The sequence below is a fragment of the Giraffa tippelskirchi genome, chromosome 10 (assembly GCF_054371585.1).
Source record: "Giraffa tippelskirchi isolate mGirTip1 chromosome 10, T2T-mGirTip1v1.2.pri, whole genome shotgun sequence".
NCBI lineage: Eukaryota > Metazoa > Chordata > Mammalia > Artiodactyla > Giraffidae > Giraffa > Giraffa tippelskirchi.
In genome coordinates, this window is record NC_137284.1 from 146,005,143 (window position 1) to 146,019,809 (window position 14,667).

At 41.1% G+C, this 14,667-nt stretch overlaps 1 protein-coding gene and 1 long non-coding RNA gene across 4 annotated transcripts in view; one reads left to right on the top strand and one right to left on the bottom strand.

Moving 5' to 3' along the window:
- Positions 1-2,934: 2,934 nt before the first annotated feature.
- The window catches only part of ZC3HAV1 (zinc finger CCCH-type containing, antiviral 1), a 47,580-nt gene continuing 35,847 nt past the window's right edge, over positions 2,935-14,667 (bottom strand). For 2 of the 3 annotated variants that reach the window (XM_081533121.1, XM_081533122.1), the window contains exons 9-13: positions 12,009-12,111; positions 10,180-10,270; positions 8,472-8,602; positions 7,964-8,094; positions 2,935-5,996 (exon numbers count right to left, since the gene is read on the bottom strand). In XM_081533121.1, the coding sequence (XP_081389247.1) occupies positions 5,734-5,996; positions 7,964-8,094; positions 8,472-8,602; positions 10,180-10,270; positions 12,009-12,111 (719 nt within the window). In that variant the 3' untranslated portion in view covers positions 2,935-5,733. Of the gene's footprint in view, positions 5,997-7,959; positions 8,095-8,471; positions 8,603-10,179; positions 10,271-12,008; positions 12,112-14,667 lie in introns of all 3 variants that reach the window. The other variant, XM_081533123.1, reaches the window with a different exon arrangement.
- Positions 5,849-14,081, top strand: LOC145523221 (uncharacterized). Its single transcript, XR_014066431.1, has 2 exons — positions 5,849-6,042; positions 11,757-14,081. It is a non-coding gene; the product is annotated as an uncharacterized LOC145523221 (long non-coding RNA).

The window sequence follows — 14,667 nt, forward strand, 5'->3', positions numbered from 1 at the left end:
TCTTCTTTTTGTCATTCAACACTGAGCTTAAATGTCTTCTCTTCAGTAAGGCCTTTCCTAACCTCCCACTCTAAAGTAGCACTCTGGTTTCTGGATGGAACTTATCGCTCATGTTTTTCTTCTTATTTATTTATATATTTGTAGAATTCAAGCTTGTGAAAGTAGGAATTTTGTGTGTCTTGTTCCTTGCTGTATCCGCAGCACTTAAAAACAGTGCCTGGCTAGGGGCTTCCCTGGTGGCTCAGTGGTAAAGAATCCACCTGCCAATGCTGGGGACACCGGTTCTCTCCCTGGTCCAGGAAGATCCCTTGTGCCAAGGACCAACTAAGCCATGTGCCACAACTACTGAGCCCACGTGTGGCAACTACTGAAGCCCATGCACCTAGAGCTTGTGCTCTGAAACGAGAAACCACTGCAATGAGAAGCCTGCGCACTGCAACTGAAGAAAGCCTTCACACAGCAATGAAGACCCAGCACAGCCAAAAATAAGTAAATGAATAAATCTTAAAAAAAAAAAAAACAATGCTTGGCTATATTGTAGGATAAGTGTTTTTTATGATTATTTAATATTATATTGTAAAATTATTATATATAATATTACATGTAAATGTTATTTGATTTAATACTTATTTGGCTGTGCTGGGTCTTCATTGCCACTCGAGGGCTTTTTCTAGTTGTAGCTAGCAGGGGCTCCTCTTCGTTGCAGTGCACAAACTTCTCACTGCAGTGGCGTCTCTTGTTGCGGAGCACAGGCTTCAATCATTGCAGCACACAGGCTCAGGAGTTGTGGCATACGGGCTTAGTTGCTTCTTGGCATGTGGAATCTTCCTGGATCAGGGATCCAACCATTGTCCCCTCCACTGGCAGGCAGATTCTTAACCTCTATACCACCAGGGAAGTCCCAGGATAGGTGTTTTTTATTATTATTTTTTAATTAGTAGTAGACAATTTTTCAAGCAGGAAATTAGAAGATAGTGAAATAAGCACCCATATATATCAATTTCCTTGAGTTACAAAATCTTAACACTTTGTCCTATTTTATGTGCCTGATTGTATTGGCTGAGAATTTGTAAGTTTCAATTTGTAGATATTTCTAGATACTTCAATCCTAAATACTTCATTAGGCATGACTTTTAAAAATGGTAGATTTCCATACATAATCCTAACATTATTTTCATAATTAACAAAAGTATCTGTCATTTTCCTGAACACTTCTAATGTGGGATAGATGTTTTGGAAAGATCTCTGGCCGTAACAAAGAATGGATTTCTAGAAAACCAAGACAGAAATAAGAAAAAAACAGAAGAGAAACAGCTGAGGGATTATTATCTCAATATTTACTGTGTTGAGTTTGCAGTGGATGGTCCATGGGAAGATGCTCAGTGGGCAGTTGAATTTACAGGTCAAGAGCTTAAGAAGGATTGAAGAGAATATTGATTTGAGTGTCATCAGAGTATAAGGAAATTGGAGCTTTGACAGTTGATAAGCTCACTCAGCACAAATAAAGAAAAGCAGAGGTGGGAGGATCGAACTTTGGGGAGTAGCAACATCAAACATTTCTGAAAAACTGAGAGCCTGCTATGACAAATAAACAAATAGAACATATGACTAAATGGAAAAACTCAAAACATTTGCTTGGTCTGCTGTCACTTCTATATATTTGAGTGTGGGCACTTTGACAGCGATGGGTTGGCTATATATTATTTTATTTCCATTGAGGTCCAAATCAAATGGCAGCTTTACCTTCACTTTAATCATATCTATGCTACCATATTTCCCAGGTGGCTCAGTGGTAAAGAATCAGCCTGCCAGTGTAGAAGACACGAGTTCAATCCCTGAGTTGGGAAGATCCCCTGGAGGAGGAAGTTGCAACCCACTCCAGTATTCTAGGCTGGAGAAATCCCTTGGATAGAGAAGCCTGGCAGGCTCCAGTCCATGGGGTCACAAAGAGTCATACACAACTGAGCAGCACATGCTGCCATATAGATGTTTTCTGTCTCCATCCAAAGCTTTGTGATTAAAAACAAATGGGTGGGACTTTCTGGCAGTTAAGAAGTGCTAGTGCTAAGTCACTTCAGTCGTGCCTGACTCTTTGTGACCCCTCAGACTGCAGCCCGCCAGGCTCCTCTGTCCATGGGATTCTCCAGGCAAGACTACTGGAGTGGGTTGCCATTTCCTTCTCCAGGGGGTCTTCCCAAATCAGGGATCGAACCATGTCTCTTTTGTCTCCTGCATTGGCAGGCAGGTTCTTTACCACTAGCGCCACCTGGGAAGCCCTAGAAACTGCCTGCCAATGCAGGGCACATGGGTTCGATCCCTGGTCCAGGAAGATTACACATGCCCTGGAGCAACCAAGCCTATGAGCCTAGAGCCCGTGCTCCGAAACAAGCCAGCATGATGAGACACCCACGCTTTCTGCAACTAGAGAAGGCACACATGCAGTAACAAAGACCCAGTGCCACCAAAAAGAAATAAAAATACTCCTTCCTAAAAAAAAAAAAAAGAATGGAGACGGACTTTTGAAGGCATTACTAATTGGACAACTCTGCTGATCATTTACATTTTTAGCTGCCTCCCACTGGCCCTATTCCCACTCCTAAGGGGTGTCAGCAGTTTCCACTGTCTCCCTCTCCCCTCAACAGAAGATGTACCAACCCACGGCGGGCTTCTCCATCACCGCCATGCAGTCTTCCCCTGGCAGTGTGCTAAAAGCTCCTTGGTCACTGAGTCCAGGAATGATAAAGCTGGAAGGGGCAACTCACATCCTTTACCTCCTCCCATTGAAAAAACAGGTGTCCGCAGGTGATTATCTTTTAGGAGATACCTGGAAATAGAGCAAATACAAGCAGTGGAGCCAAAATTAATATTTATTTCCTCGTATTAGAATTTCAAATGGAGCGCGGAGGAGAACAAGAAGAAATACAACTCAGATACTGAATTATAAGAAGTTGAACTTTATTCAACAAAATTTATCCAGTGTATCAAGCACTCAGCTGGGTATGCAGTGTGGCACAGTGAACAGGATAGGTTGACTCGGCTCTCATGGAGCTTACACTCTAATGCGAAAAGCGGACAACTTTAAGTCAGACAGGTGCTAAAAATGATCAAAGCAAGATGCAAAGTGTTTTAAAAACCAGGGATTTGAGAGGCAAGCATCCAATTTAATCTATAGGAGGACTCCTTATGGAGGCTAGTAAGCTAATCTAAAGATGCTAGATATTAACTGAGTGAGTCTCACTGTGGTCTTTTGGAAATTGACGGGTTGTTGGTTTTGTTATAATTGCGGACTTTTACTGGCATTGAGTGCATGCGGCTAGGGATAAGAGATGCCCCTATGGTGTATGGGTTAGTCCCATACAAAGAAGACTTATTCGGTACTCTATACGACTTTCTAAGGTCCTACTAGACACTTATGTAGGACCTACAGCTCGCCTGAGAGGATATAATTCTTTTTTTCCTCTTAGACAACCTGTCATTTGTCTTGTCCTGCTAAACTTATTACAATTAAGATAATTTCGTTCTTCCCCTAACTACATACAGAAAAGGTATATGGTCTGTTATGACTTACCCTAATACTGGTTTTCATTCTGATGTCACCTATACTTCTAGTCTTTCCAGTACTTCTTTATAGGAAGTAGCCTCCGATCGACTCTTAAATCCAAACCTATTCATTATCAGCGAAGTAAATACCTATTTCATGATGTCGTATAGCGTGGTCATATTGGAGCATTTACATATTGATATTCATTTCATCATTATTACAAACTTCTTGCCTTCTGTTTCTCCATTATAGTAGTTAGGGGAATAAATTGATTTCTTAAGAAAAAAAATCATGTAGGTTGTAGTATTTGAATCATCTCAGGACAGCAAAGGGGATGTTATCATACAAATTATTTGCTCTGAAAATGGTGAATAGATCTGATAAGGTTTGTGGTTGCCATCATAATGGGGGTGGGGGGGATGGCGCTACTGGCATTTAGTATGTGAGAGCCAAGTATGCTGACTATATTGCAGTACACTGGACAACTGCTCACCATAAGGAATTACTCTGTACCCTATACGAATGTAGAATGTCTCACTAGACATTCTTGTATGACCTACAGCTCGCCTGCAAGAATATAGTACTTCCTAATTTTCTCCATTTCGACAATCTGTAGATTTCCTTTTTTTTAGGTTTTTAAACTCCTTTTGGCCAGGCCACGTGGCATATGGGATCTTGGTTCCCTGACCAGGGTTTGAACCCGTGCCCCCTGCAGTGGAAGCTTGAAGCATAAACCTTTGGACTGCCAGGGAAGTAAGTCCCTGTTGGAGCCCTTTTAAGTCAGAGTTGTAGAGATCTTTGCACCGATCTAAAACCTAATAGAAAATCAACTCTAATGCTAATTAATTTTTATAACATATCTGCTGGAAGTAATTATAACATGAAATGTTGGCGACTGGTATGGAATGTTGAAAATTGGAAGGAAAACCCTCATTCATAATAAGAAAGGAACTCTTGGTCCAGGCACCTCAGCTGCTCTAAAAATTGATTGTGCTACAATTCCACACAATCTGTTATATTTAGAAAAAGAAGCCCCTCACAGGCACGAGGCTTGTTTGCGGCTCTGTTCCCTTCATTCTGATTCTGTCTCCCTAGGAAACTAACCTCACCTTCTTAGGGGGCCTATCCTTCAGTAGAATGGCCCCAATTGCTTGGTGAGCCTCAACTAACACAGCGAACGACTACAACAGCGCTCGGATTTATCAGTCGTGATTGTGTGAATCTGGTTACTGCAACTCGGTCCACCCAAATATCAGCACTTCATGTATGTCTGACCTGAAAAAAAAGCCTTCTCTGTAATCATATTATTTAGAATATACTTGTCTACTTTGCCCAAATGAGCAGTTAATTCCAGTTGGTTGCTGCACTCTGAGCCATACTTAGCAGCTGTTTTTACTGCATTTCAGAAACCGTCAACTTGGATGGAGTACCCTAAATAAACGTAGAGATAAAGAAATGCATGCCCTCAAATCAGTTTCACCACAGAGATAAGGTACAGTACTGCAGTTATGTCTTGCTAGCATTTAACTTGCCCTTACATTTCTACCCCCCACAACTATATTCCTATGTATTTTCCCCCAGCTTTCCACAACTTTCCAAGGCTGCACGGTCTTATGTCCTTATTTCAATAGGAATTTTTAGATTTCACTTAAATATCCCAAATAAATTTTCTTTCAGTTTAATCAAAACAAAACCAAATCATGCAATCAACTAAGAGTAGTTGGGGGAGAAAGTTTGCTGCAATTAACAGAAGTTTTAGAACTGAGGCTTTACCAGTTACATCTAAGGTAATGAGTGATTCCCAAACTTATGACACATTTCAATCCTCTTCTTGGCTGTCAACCCCCAAAAAGTGATTTAGTTGGAGTGGTGTATGATCTGGACAGCGGAATATTTTTTTAAGGCTGCATGCACTGTGCAGCATGCCAGATCTTAGTTCAGGGATTGAACCCGTGCCCCCTACATGGGGAGTGTGGAGTCTTAACCACTGGATCACCAGGGAAGTCCCCTGGACAGTGGAGTTTTTTAGCGCTTCCCAGATGATTCAAATGTGCAGCAAAGTTTGGGAACCACTAATCCAGGGCATTTATAGGAGAGAAAACGTAAGTTTAACTATTATCTTTCTGGGAGATCGGGTTCTGTAAGTGAACAGAATGGTTATGGCATCCTTTATGACGCTGTAGCCATGATTTCTAACTAATCACGCAGGGTTTGTCTGGTTCGGTATATTCAATCACATATTCTGGGTAAATCTGATCTTTCTGAAAGATGACAAAAACAGAGGGATTCAATCTTGTATCCACACAGCTGTCATACTGCGGAGGGGGACTCTGGTAACTCATATGGCCTTCGATGAAATTTCCAACCAGGACTCGGGCTACAAACATAGCGATGTTTTTGGAATCAAACGGGCAATATTTATGGGAACCAATGGCATCTTTTGTGAAGTAGTTTCCTAGAAATAATCAGAAGAAAAAGGTTAAGAATTATTATAAAAGAAGGTATGTCATTTATAAGATTATTTACACATAATCAGATGACAGGCATTGACCAAGTATATGTCAGCAATACCTTACTGATACTAATAACTTTCCTTTGTACTTAGAACATTGTTTATTATGCAAGTACACTTGAATACAGTGTATAACCTGACTGAATTAACAGAAACATTTGCAACTCTGCGGAATTCACAGGTACAGTGTTGAGCCACTGGATAGAATGACCGACTGTTGATATCACAGTGGTCCAGTTCGTGCAAGCAAGTTGAGTTGTAACTAATAAACCAAAGATACTCCAACAGAGGCCATTTTATATTGTGTACATTTTAAGGAAGAAACATCATTTACTACTGTGAGAAGGCCCTGGGGAAAGGAAAAGGGAGAGATGAGAGATGTGATGTGAGCCAACAGTTGACCCTGGCAGAGCTGGTCAGACAATCTATGGTCCTCAACTACAAGACAACCTCTGATAATCACTGATATCTCCACACTCACCGGAGCAACAACCATTTCCTGACAAATTAAAATTTGCTATTTTTATTTTTATTATTGCCAAGGGAACAAAATGGCCTCTTGACAAGGGTGAAAGAGGAGAGTGGAAAAACTGGCTTAAAACTCAACATTCAAAAAACTAAAATCATGGCATCTGGTCCCATCACTTCATGGCAAATAGATGGGGAAAAAGAAACAGTGACAGATTTTATTTTCTTGGGCTCCAAAATCACTGTGGATGGTGACTGCAGCCATTAAATTAAAAGACGCTTGCTCCTTGGAAGAAAAGCTATAACAAACCTAGAAAGCACACTAAAAAGCACAGATAGCACTTTGCTGACAAAGGTCCATATAATCAAAACTATGGTTTTTCCAGTAGTCATGTATAGATGTGAGAGTTGGACCACAAAAAAGACTGAGCATTGAAGAATTGATGCTTTCCAATTGTGGTGCTGTAGAAAACTCTTGAGAGTCCTTTGGACTGCAAGGAGATCAAACCAATCAATTCTAAAGGAAACTAACCCTGAATATTCGTTGAAAGGACTGATGCTGAAGCTGAAGCTCTAATACTTTGGCCACCTGATGCGAAGATCCGACTCATTGGAAAAGGCCCTGATGCTGAGAAATACTGAGGGTGGAAGAAGGGGGCAACAGAGGATGAGATGGTTAGATGACATCACCGACTCAATAGACATGAGTGTGAGCAGATTTCAGAAGATAGTGGAGGACAGAGGAGCCAGACGTGCTTCGGTCCATGGGGTTGCGAAGAATCGGACATGACTTAGCAACTGAACAACAGCAAATGTTTTTCTGCCCTTTGAAAGAAAGGAGTCTATATTGCAAAATCTGATATTGTGCAAAAGTTAATTGATATTGATAAACTATTACTTGTTGCCTTAAGGTGAGTGATTCTTTGGTTTTTGTTTGGTTGGGTTTCTGGATTTTGAGTTGCATGAAGGAATTTAGGAACAAAAAGAAAGAGCTGCAAAGATTTGGTGTGACCAGCATGGCCTGTGATGGGAAAAGACCTCATCTCCATCTTTGATTAGAATCCATCAGTCACAAGAGAAGGGATGGACATAGGTCAGGAAGAGCCATGGCCAGAACTGAGTATCGATGGTAGACAAAGTCATCAACAAAAGGGAAGACTCTGCAAGATATATGAGATGCTCTGGTCTCCACACCCCACCCTTCCCATAAAACACAGAAGACAGGAAGGAAGCAGGGCTAAAGTGCAGGAATCAAGTCCCACAGTGATTTCCCACACTAATTTGGAAATTTCAGATTAACATGAGCTTATTTTTTCTCCAGGAATGCAAAAGCCTGGAGGTGCTGATTAATACAAAATAACTACATGTACCTCATAATAGGAGCGTGTATAGTAGAGCCGAATGTTAGCTCTATTTGTTCAGCTTCTCTATTCCATACAAACCTTTTCCATATTTGATGTCATGACTTCCATGTAAGAGCCGGTCAAAATTATTCTTACAGATAGATGCCACGTTGCTGCGTCTTGTTGCACAAAATAGGATTTGTTCATCTATCTTCATCTCCTTTTTCTTGCTAATATGGAAAACGTGAGACTTAACACAGAGAATATTCCTCACCCACTCCAATTAATAACATAAATCCCAACTAAAGTCTAATTATCTTAAAATTGTATTCCACCAGCTTTCAGAATGGAGCTACTAACATTAAGGCAACAGCTATAAAAAAATAAATATATCGAAACTTTTAAATGATAGACACATGAAAGGCATTTAATTGTAAAGCTAAAACTGAAAGAGAGAAGTTTGAGCTTACACTACAAAAACACAACTAGAGATTGAAGAAACTGTTGACCACTAAAATAAAAAAGTGAATATAAATCTTCAAAGATAGGTCTTCACTAATCCTTTCAAACTTTATGTCAAGGAAAGCCCGATAAGGTGGCCACCCACCTTTCAAAAGCCTTCAAGAGCTGTGGGTTCTGGACCTTCTTTATCTTTTCAATCTTGAAATTTTTCATGGAAGCTTTAAAACGATCACTTACTTCAGCATATTCTGGAGAATTGTTAGGAATTTCAAGCAACTGAAAGAAATTAAAAAATATGTAAATGTGAAGCAGGAAACATTTAAGGCATGATGGGGCTTCCCTTGTGGCTCAACTGGTGAAGAATTCGCCTGCAATGCGGGAGATCTGGGTTCGATCCCTGGGTTGGGAAGATCCCCTGGGGAAGGGAGCAGCTCCCCACTCCAGTATTCTGGCCTGGAGAATTCCATGGACTGTATAGTCCATGGGGTCGAAAAAGTCGGACGCGACTGAGCAACTTTCACTTTCCCTTCATGTCCCTATGTGGGCTTCCCAGGTGGCGCTAGTGGTAAAGAACCTGCCTGCCAAGGCAGGAGATCCAAGAGACTGGGAGTTCGATCCCTGGGTCAGAAAGATCCCCTGGAGGAAGGCATGGCAACCCACTCTAGTATTCTTGCCCAAAGAATCCCATGGACAGAGGAGACTGGAGGGCTATAGTCCATAGGGTCGCAAAGAGTCAGACCCGACTGAAGCGACTTAGCACAGCGCATGTCCATATGTGTGGCCATCTATGCCATGGAGTATCCTTGCCAGGCCTCTGACAGCAGGTAGGATAAGCTGGCTTAGGGTTTCCACATCTGATAGTTCATTCCAGTGATGAACTAGATGGCCCGGAGCCCATCTGTTCAAGGCTAACAGAGCATTATTAGCCTGAAGGCAAACGGAGCACACACACCTCCCCGCCCCACCCCCCAAGGTGTGTGATTCAGTCCAGTGACCTGGTGAGTTCTTTGCTTAAAGCCAGTGCAGGGGCAGAGGCAATGGAGGCACCCAAGGAGCCCAAGCAGAGTTGCCTGCACCCAAAGCTAGCCTCTAATGTGGCTAAATGATCCAGGAAAAATCTTGCCCCGGGGCTTCCCTGGTGATCCTGTGGTTAACAATCCGCCTGCCAGTGCAGGGGACATGGGTTCAATCCCTGGTCCAGGAAGATTCCACATGCTGCAGGGCAACTAAGGCCAGGCACCACAAGCACTGAACTCGTGTGCTGCAGCTACTGAAGCCTGCATGCCCTAGAGCCCATGTTCTGCAACAAGAGAAGGCCACTGCAATGAGAAGCTTGTGTACCACAACTAGAGATTAGCCCCTGCTTGCCACAACTAGAGAAAACTAACAACAAAGACCCAGTACAGCCAAAAATAAATAACTAAATAAAATTTTTAAAAAAGAGAGTCACCCCAACCAGATAAGGTGATGAGCTGAGGCCCACTGTGAGTCCCATAGAAACCTGCTTTTTAACTCCGATTAATGGACAAGTTGCTCTTACTGTGAGTTCCAGTTTGCTCATCTGTAAGGTAGAGAAGCAAATATCTATTTTACAAGTTTGTCATGAGCAGCTGTCCCCAGGAGATCGTGTGTGCCAGAACTCTGGAAACAATGAGGTGCCCTTCTCCTTTGGGAAAGTGGCACATGACACAGTCACCATTTGGATATTAGCCTTTGAATCTTGTTTCAAGAGTTTTGCAGAAGTGATTCATTCACTCCTTCACTCATTCATTCATTCAACTACACACATTTGTAGCAAAGTACTTTGTTCCATCTTTAAACAATTCACCCACTACAAAGTAAAAAGCAAGTACCTCAAAGCCATTCGAGGATGAGACGCTCGTGTCCGGTTTGGGAAGATATATCTTGATGAAAGGTTCTAACGAGGTCTGCCCCTGCTGCTGGCTAAAAACAAGAGAGAGAAAGAAATTCATCTGGCTCCCTGTTTGATACACCCAAGTGATTTTCTGTGCTTAACTTCAACTAAGCTGAGGTTCCTCTGGAAATTTTCTAAGTCCTAATGTGTTAGCATTAAGTAAGGCTAGGGGACTTCCCTGGTGGTCCAATGGTTAGGAATCCATGCTTCCAATACAAGCGGGACATGGGTTTGATCCCTGGTGGGAGAACTAAGATCCCATATTCCTTGAGGCATAGCCAAAAAATAATATTTAAAAAAAGTAAGTTTGTCTTACAGCTTCTTTGTCAAATGATAAATATTTGATAATATTTAAATACTTTGGTGGTATAGGGAAAAGAATCCTGCCTTTCCTGTATGAACTGTATTTCAGAGTAACCATACATTTGAGGGTTCTCCACCCTCAAATAGAGAACCCCTAACATGTACATAGGGGTTTATCACATAATTTTCTTTAAGTTTGATATTTTCCATTATGAGAAAATTACATTTTTTAAAATGCTTTAAGGAAAAAAACTCTTTAAAAATCTCCTTTCATAAAATGAAAATTCTTTTGGAATGAAAGAAGCTGGCTCCAGTTTAAATGTTAAGCTCTGATTTTCATACTATACTAGTATAGTGCAAAACAGATTCAAGTAATATGTTGTAAGGTGCTCACCAAAAATGCTATCGTTCACTTCTCTTCAGATTGTTCAGAGTAGCACTCACAGCCTTTATTCTATCCTAAAGCTGTGTGTCTCCTCTGAGTTTGTGATAGCAGGATTTAAGCTCAGTTCAGTTCAATCAGTCGTGTCTGACTCTTTGTGACCCCACGGACTGCAGCACGCCAGGCTGCCCTGTCCATCACCAACTCCCGAAGTTTGCTCAAACTCACATCCATGGAGTCGGTGATGCCATCAACCTTCTCATCCTCTGTCATACCCTTCTCTTGCCTCCAATCTTTCCCAGCATCTTGGTCTTTTCCAATGAGTCAGTTCTTCACATCAGGTGGCCAAAGTATTGGATTCAAGCTACTTCTTTCCACAACCACCCACAAACAGTTTTCTCAGTTCATTTTATTTTACATTTATTTATTTGGCTGCACCAAATAGTCGCGGCATGCAGGATCTTTAGCTGTGGCATGTGGGATCTAGTCCCCGGACCAGGGATCAAACCGAGGTCCCTGCGGTGGGAGCATGAAGTCTTAGCCACTGGACCACCAGAGAAGTCCCAGCAATGTAGTTTTGACTGGATTTCATGAGCAGACAGAGCTGTCACACTGAATCCCTTACAAAAAAATTTCCTTTAAAAAATCCATTTTCATCAACTTTATCTTTCCTCAAAGGTTTTACCAGGCAGCTGCTACAATCCCTTTTTTCTCTCCATTTCTCCCTCAACCTCCCACCCCCTGTAAATCCATTCCACAAAACTAGAGATACTCAGAAGAACCCAGAACAGAACAAAAACCCAGTAACTGTGCATTTGATTCTTTCCTAGGCACAGCCAGCCATTCTCAGCTGAAGAAACTGAGCCCAGAGTAAGAGGTCTGCTCAAAGTCCCCCGTGAATCTGAGGAAAAGACAAACTTCCTACTCTAGAATGCTTTTAGTCATACTGTACTACTTAGTCAGTACCTTACTCATGGCTAAAGCAAAAGGAAATTGCAGTGTTATGTGAGCATGAACATTTCAGAAAACAGGGTCCAGATTCATGAATGACTCGAGCATCGAAATGTGTGCCAGCAACTCACTCTTGTCTGCGTTTCGCCTGCTCCACATCCGAGTAAGACACAAACACCGGCCTTCTAATGACACTCTTTTGGGTCTTGGAAGCTATGTTTGTCTGAATCATCCCTTTAGACAGAAAAACAAGAGAAAACACAAATCATGAATTGGTCCTAAGAAATGATTTATCTTTATTTTTCAGAAACTACTAACATAGCTAATATTCATGACTCAACTATATATGCATGAATCGAGAAAATCCTTTTAGATGGAAACTGTTCATGATAAAAATGAATATCATTCACTGGCCTTAGTATAAGATCCAGAAAACAAAGAGGTAAATGAGCAAATTGCAATGAATCAAATCTTTCAATCAAAGTCAGGTGGGAAAGAGAACTAGGGCAGCCAGATTACATCACCCATGACCACTGTCCTCAACCAAGCATCAGTGATTATGGGTTGGAACATGGTAGCTATATTTTGAAAGTATTTTCCTACCTCAAATGTGAAATGTTGTTTTTAATTCACGCATGTTATACACCTGGGTCTACGCTGCAGCATGAGTTCTTTAAAAAGTAAATCATCATACATTGCTAGTAAAAGTATAAAATGGCACAACCACTTTGGAAAAGAATTTGGAAGCTTCTTACCAAGCTAAACATACACTACCTCTACAATCCAACAAATCCATTCCTTAGTATTTATCCAAGAGAAATCTACATCCACACAAAAATTTGCATTTCAATGTGCCTAGTAGCATTATTATAATAAACAAAATGTGAAAACAATCCAAATATCCATCAACAGGTGAATGGTTAAACAAACCATGGTATATCCATGTGATAGAATATTACTCAACAATGAAAAACGACCACATTACATGCAATAATACAGATGAGTGAAAAACAGTATTCAGAGAGGAGTCAACCATATGAAGAGTACACACCACAAAGTTCTGTAATATGAAGTTCTAGAATAGATTAAACTAAATTATAGCGACAGAAAGGAAACTGGCTGCAGCGGGGAGAGTGACTACAAAAGAGCATGAGAAAACTTTCTGGATTGATGGGAACGTTCTAGATCTTGATTAGGATAGCAGCTGCAGGCATTTGTCAGCACTCATCCAACTAGACACTTAAAAGGGATCTATCTGATTGTAGCAATTATGCCTCACCATAGGTTTACATCCCCATCAACAAAACAAACAACAAGGAAAAGGGCAATCAGATCCTGCCGCAACTCTGCTCAAAACCTTCTGGACCTTTCCAGCGCATAAAATATTTTAAGTTTCAGTGTCTACTCTCAGCTCTTACACACCTCCTTCCCACATGCCTGGGCTGCCCACTCCCTTCCAGAGTGTCCTCCTCAGATAAAAGCAGGCACCCTCCCATGAGCCCTCCATTCTCTTGCAGATTCATCACATTGCTTCATCTTGCCTGAAGCTGTTATTACTTTCTGAACGTGCCTGGTTTGCCAGCATTCAGATTAGTGCCTGGCAACACAGTTCAAATACTAGTTTAATGAACAAGAGCGTATTAGAAATAGAAAGGAAATAGTCTGGAACACTGAAAACTTCTCTGGACTGGCTTCTATGAACCAAGGGAACAAATATATGGGATTAAAATTTCTCCAGATTCCGGAACAAGATGTATTGGTTTTCATCTCTCCATCACCTTTGTAAACAGTCAGAACAATAGAATACCACCGCAAAAAAATTTTTTTAAGTCCATTTTTAATTTGACCACCCAACAGAAGAAATTTTTATTTTCATCTATTGCTTTCTAGTCTTGGTCCATATGCACACATTGTTGCACTTACCATGCACATTAAATTTTTAAAAAATTCATTCCTGAAAAAAATATTCATTTCTGTTTTAATTACAGAAACATAAACTTGGGGTTTGGCCTTCTTCATTTAACAATATCAAATTTTGCTTTTACTGCACAGTTTTTGCAATCATAATTTTTAACAACTACCCAATACTCCACTGAAATTTCATACTTTAATGTGTTCAGTCACAATCCTACTGGTACACAGGCTATTCCTATTCTTGAGTACTATGAGAAGGCTTTAATAAAGACCTTTATGTCTATAGCTTATTTTTTTTCTTGTTGTGAATTATTTCCTTAGAAAGATTCCTGAGATAATCAAAAAGTAAGCATATTTTAATATCTCTTGATATGTACTGCCAGGATGCTTTCCACAGTAGTTAGTATAATGCTCCCTCAAAGCTATATGACTTGGGGTCTTCCCTGATGGTCCAGTGGTTAAGACTCTGCACTTCCAATGTGTGGGGCACAAGTTCAGTCCTTAACTGGAGAGCTAAGATCCCACATCCCACATGGTGCAGCCAAAAAAAAAGGAATGAAAAGCTATGTGACTTAACACACTAATTGGTACAGGGCCCAAATCTCAGGTACCACCTGGGAATGTCAAGGAGCTGAAAGAGTCTTCTTCACCTCTTTCAAAGCATCTATAAGGATAGTTCTGAAAGGGCATGTATCTGACCATACACGGGGGTGGTAAGCATTGGGGGGGGGCGGGATTTGGGGGCAGGGGGACACAGAGGCAGCTGATGGGACAGTACATTCAAAGGGAGAACAGTTTCTGCCCTGGTTTCTTACTAAACACAACAGGCAGATGGGCAGAAGGTAACCAAATATTTCTATGGGGGCTCCAATAAAC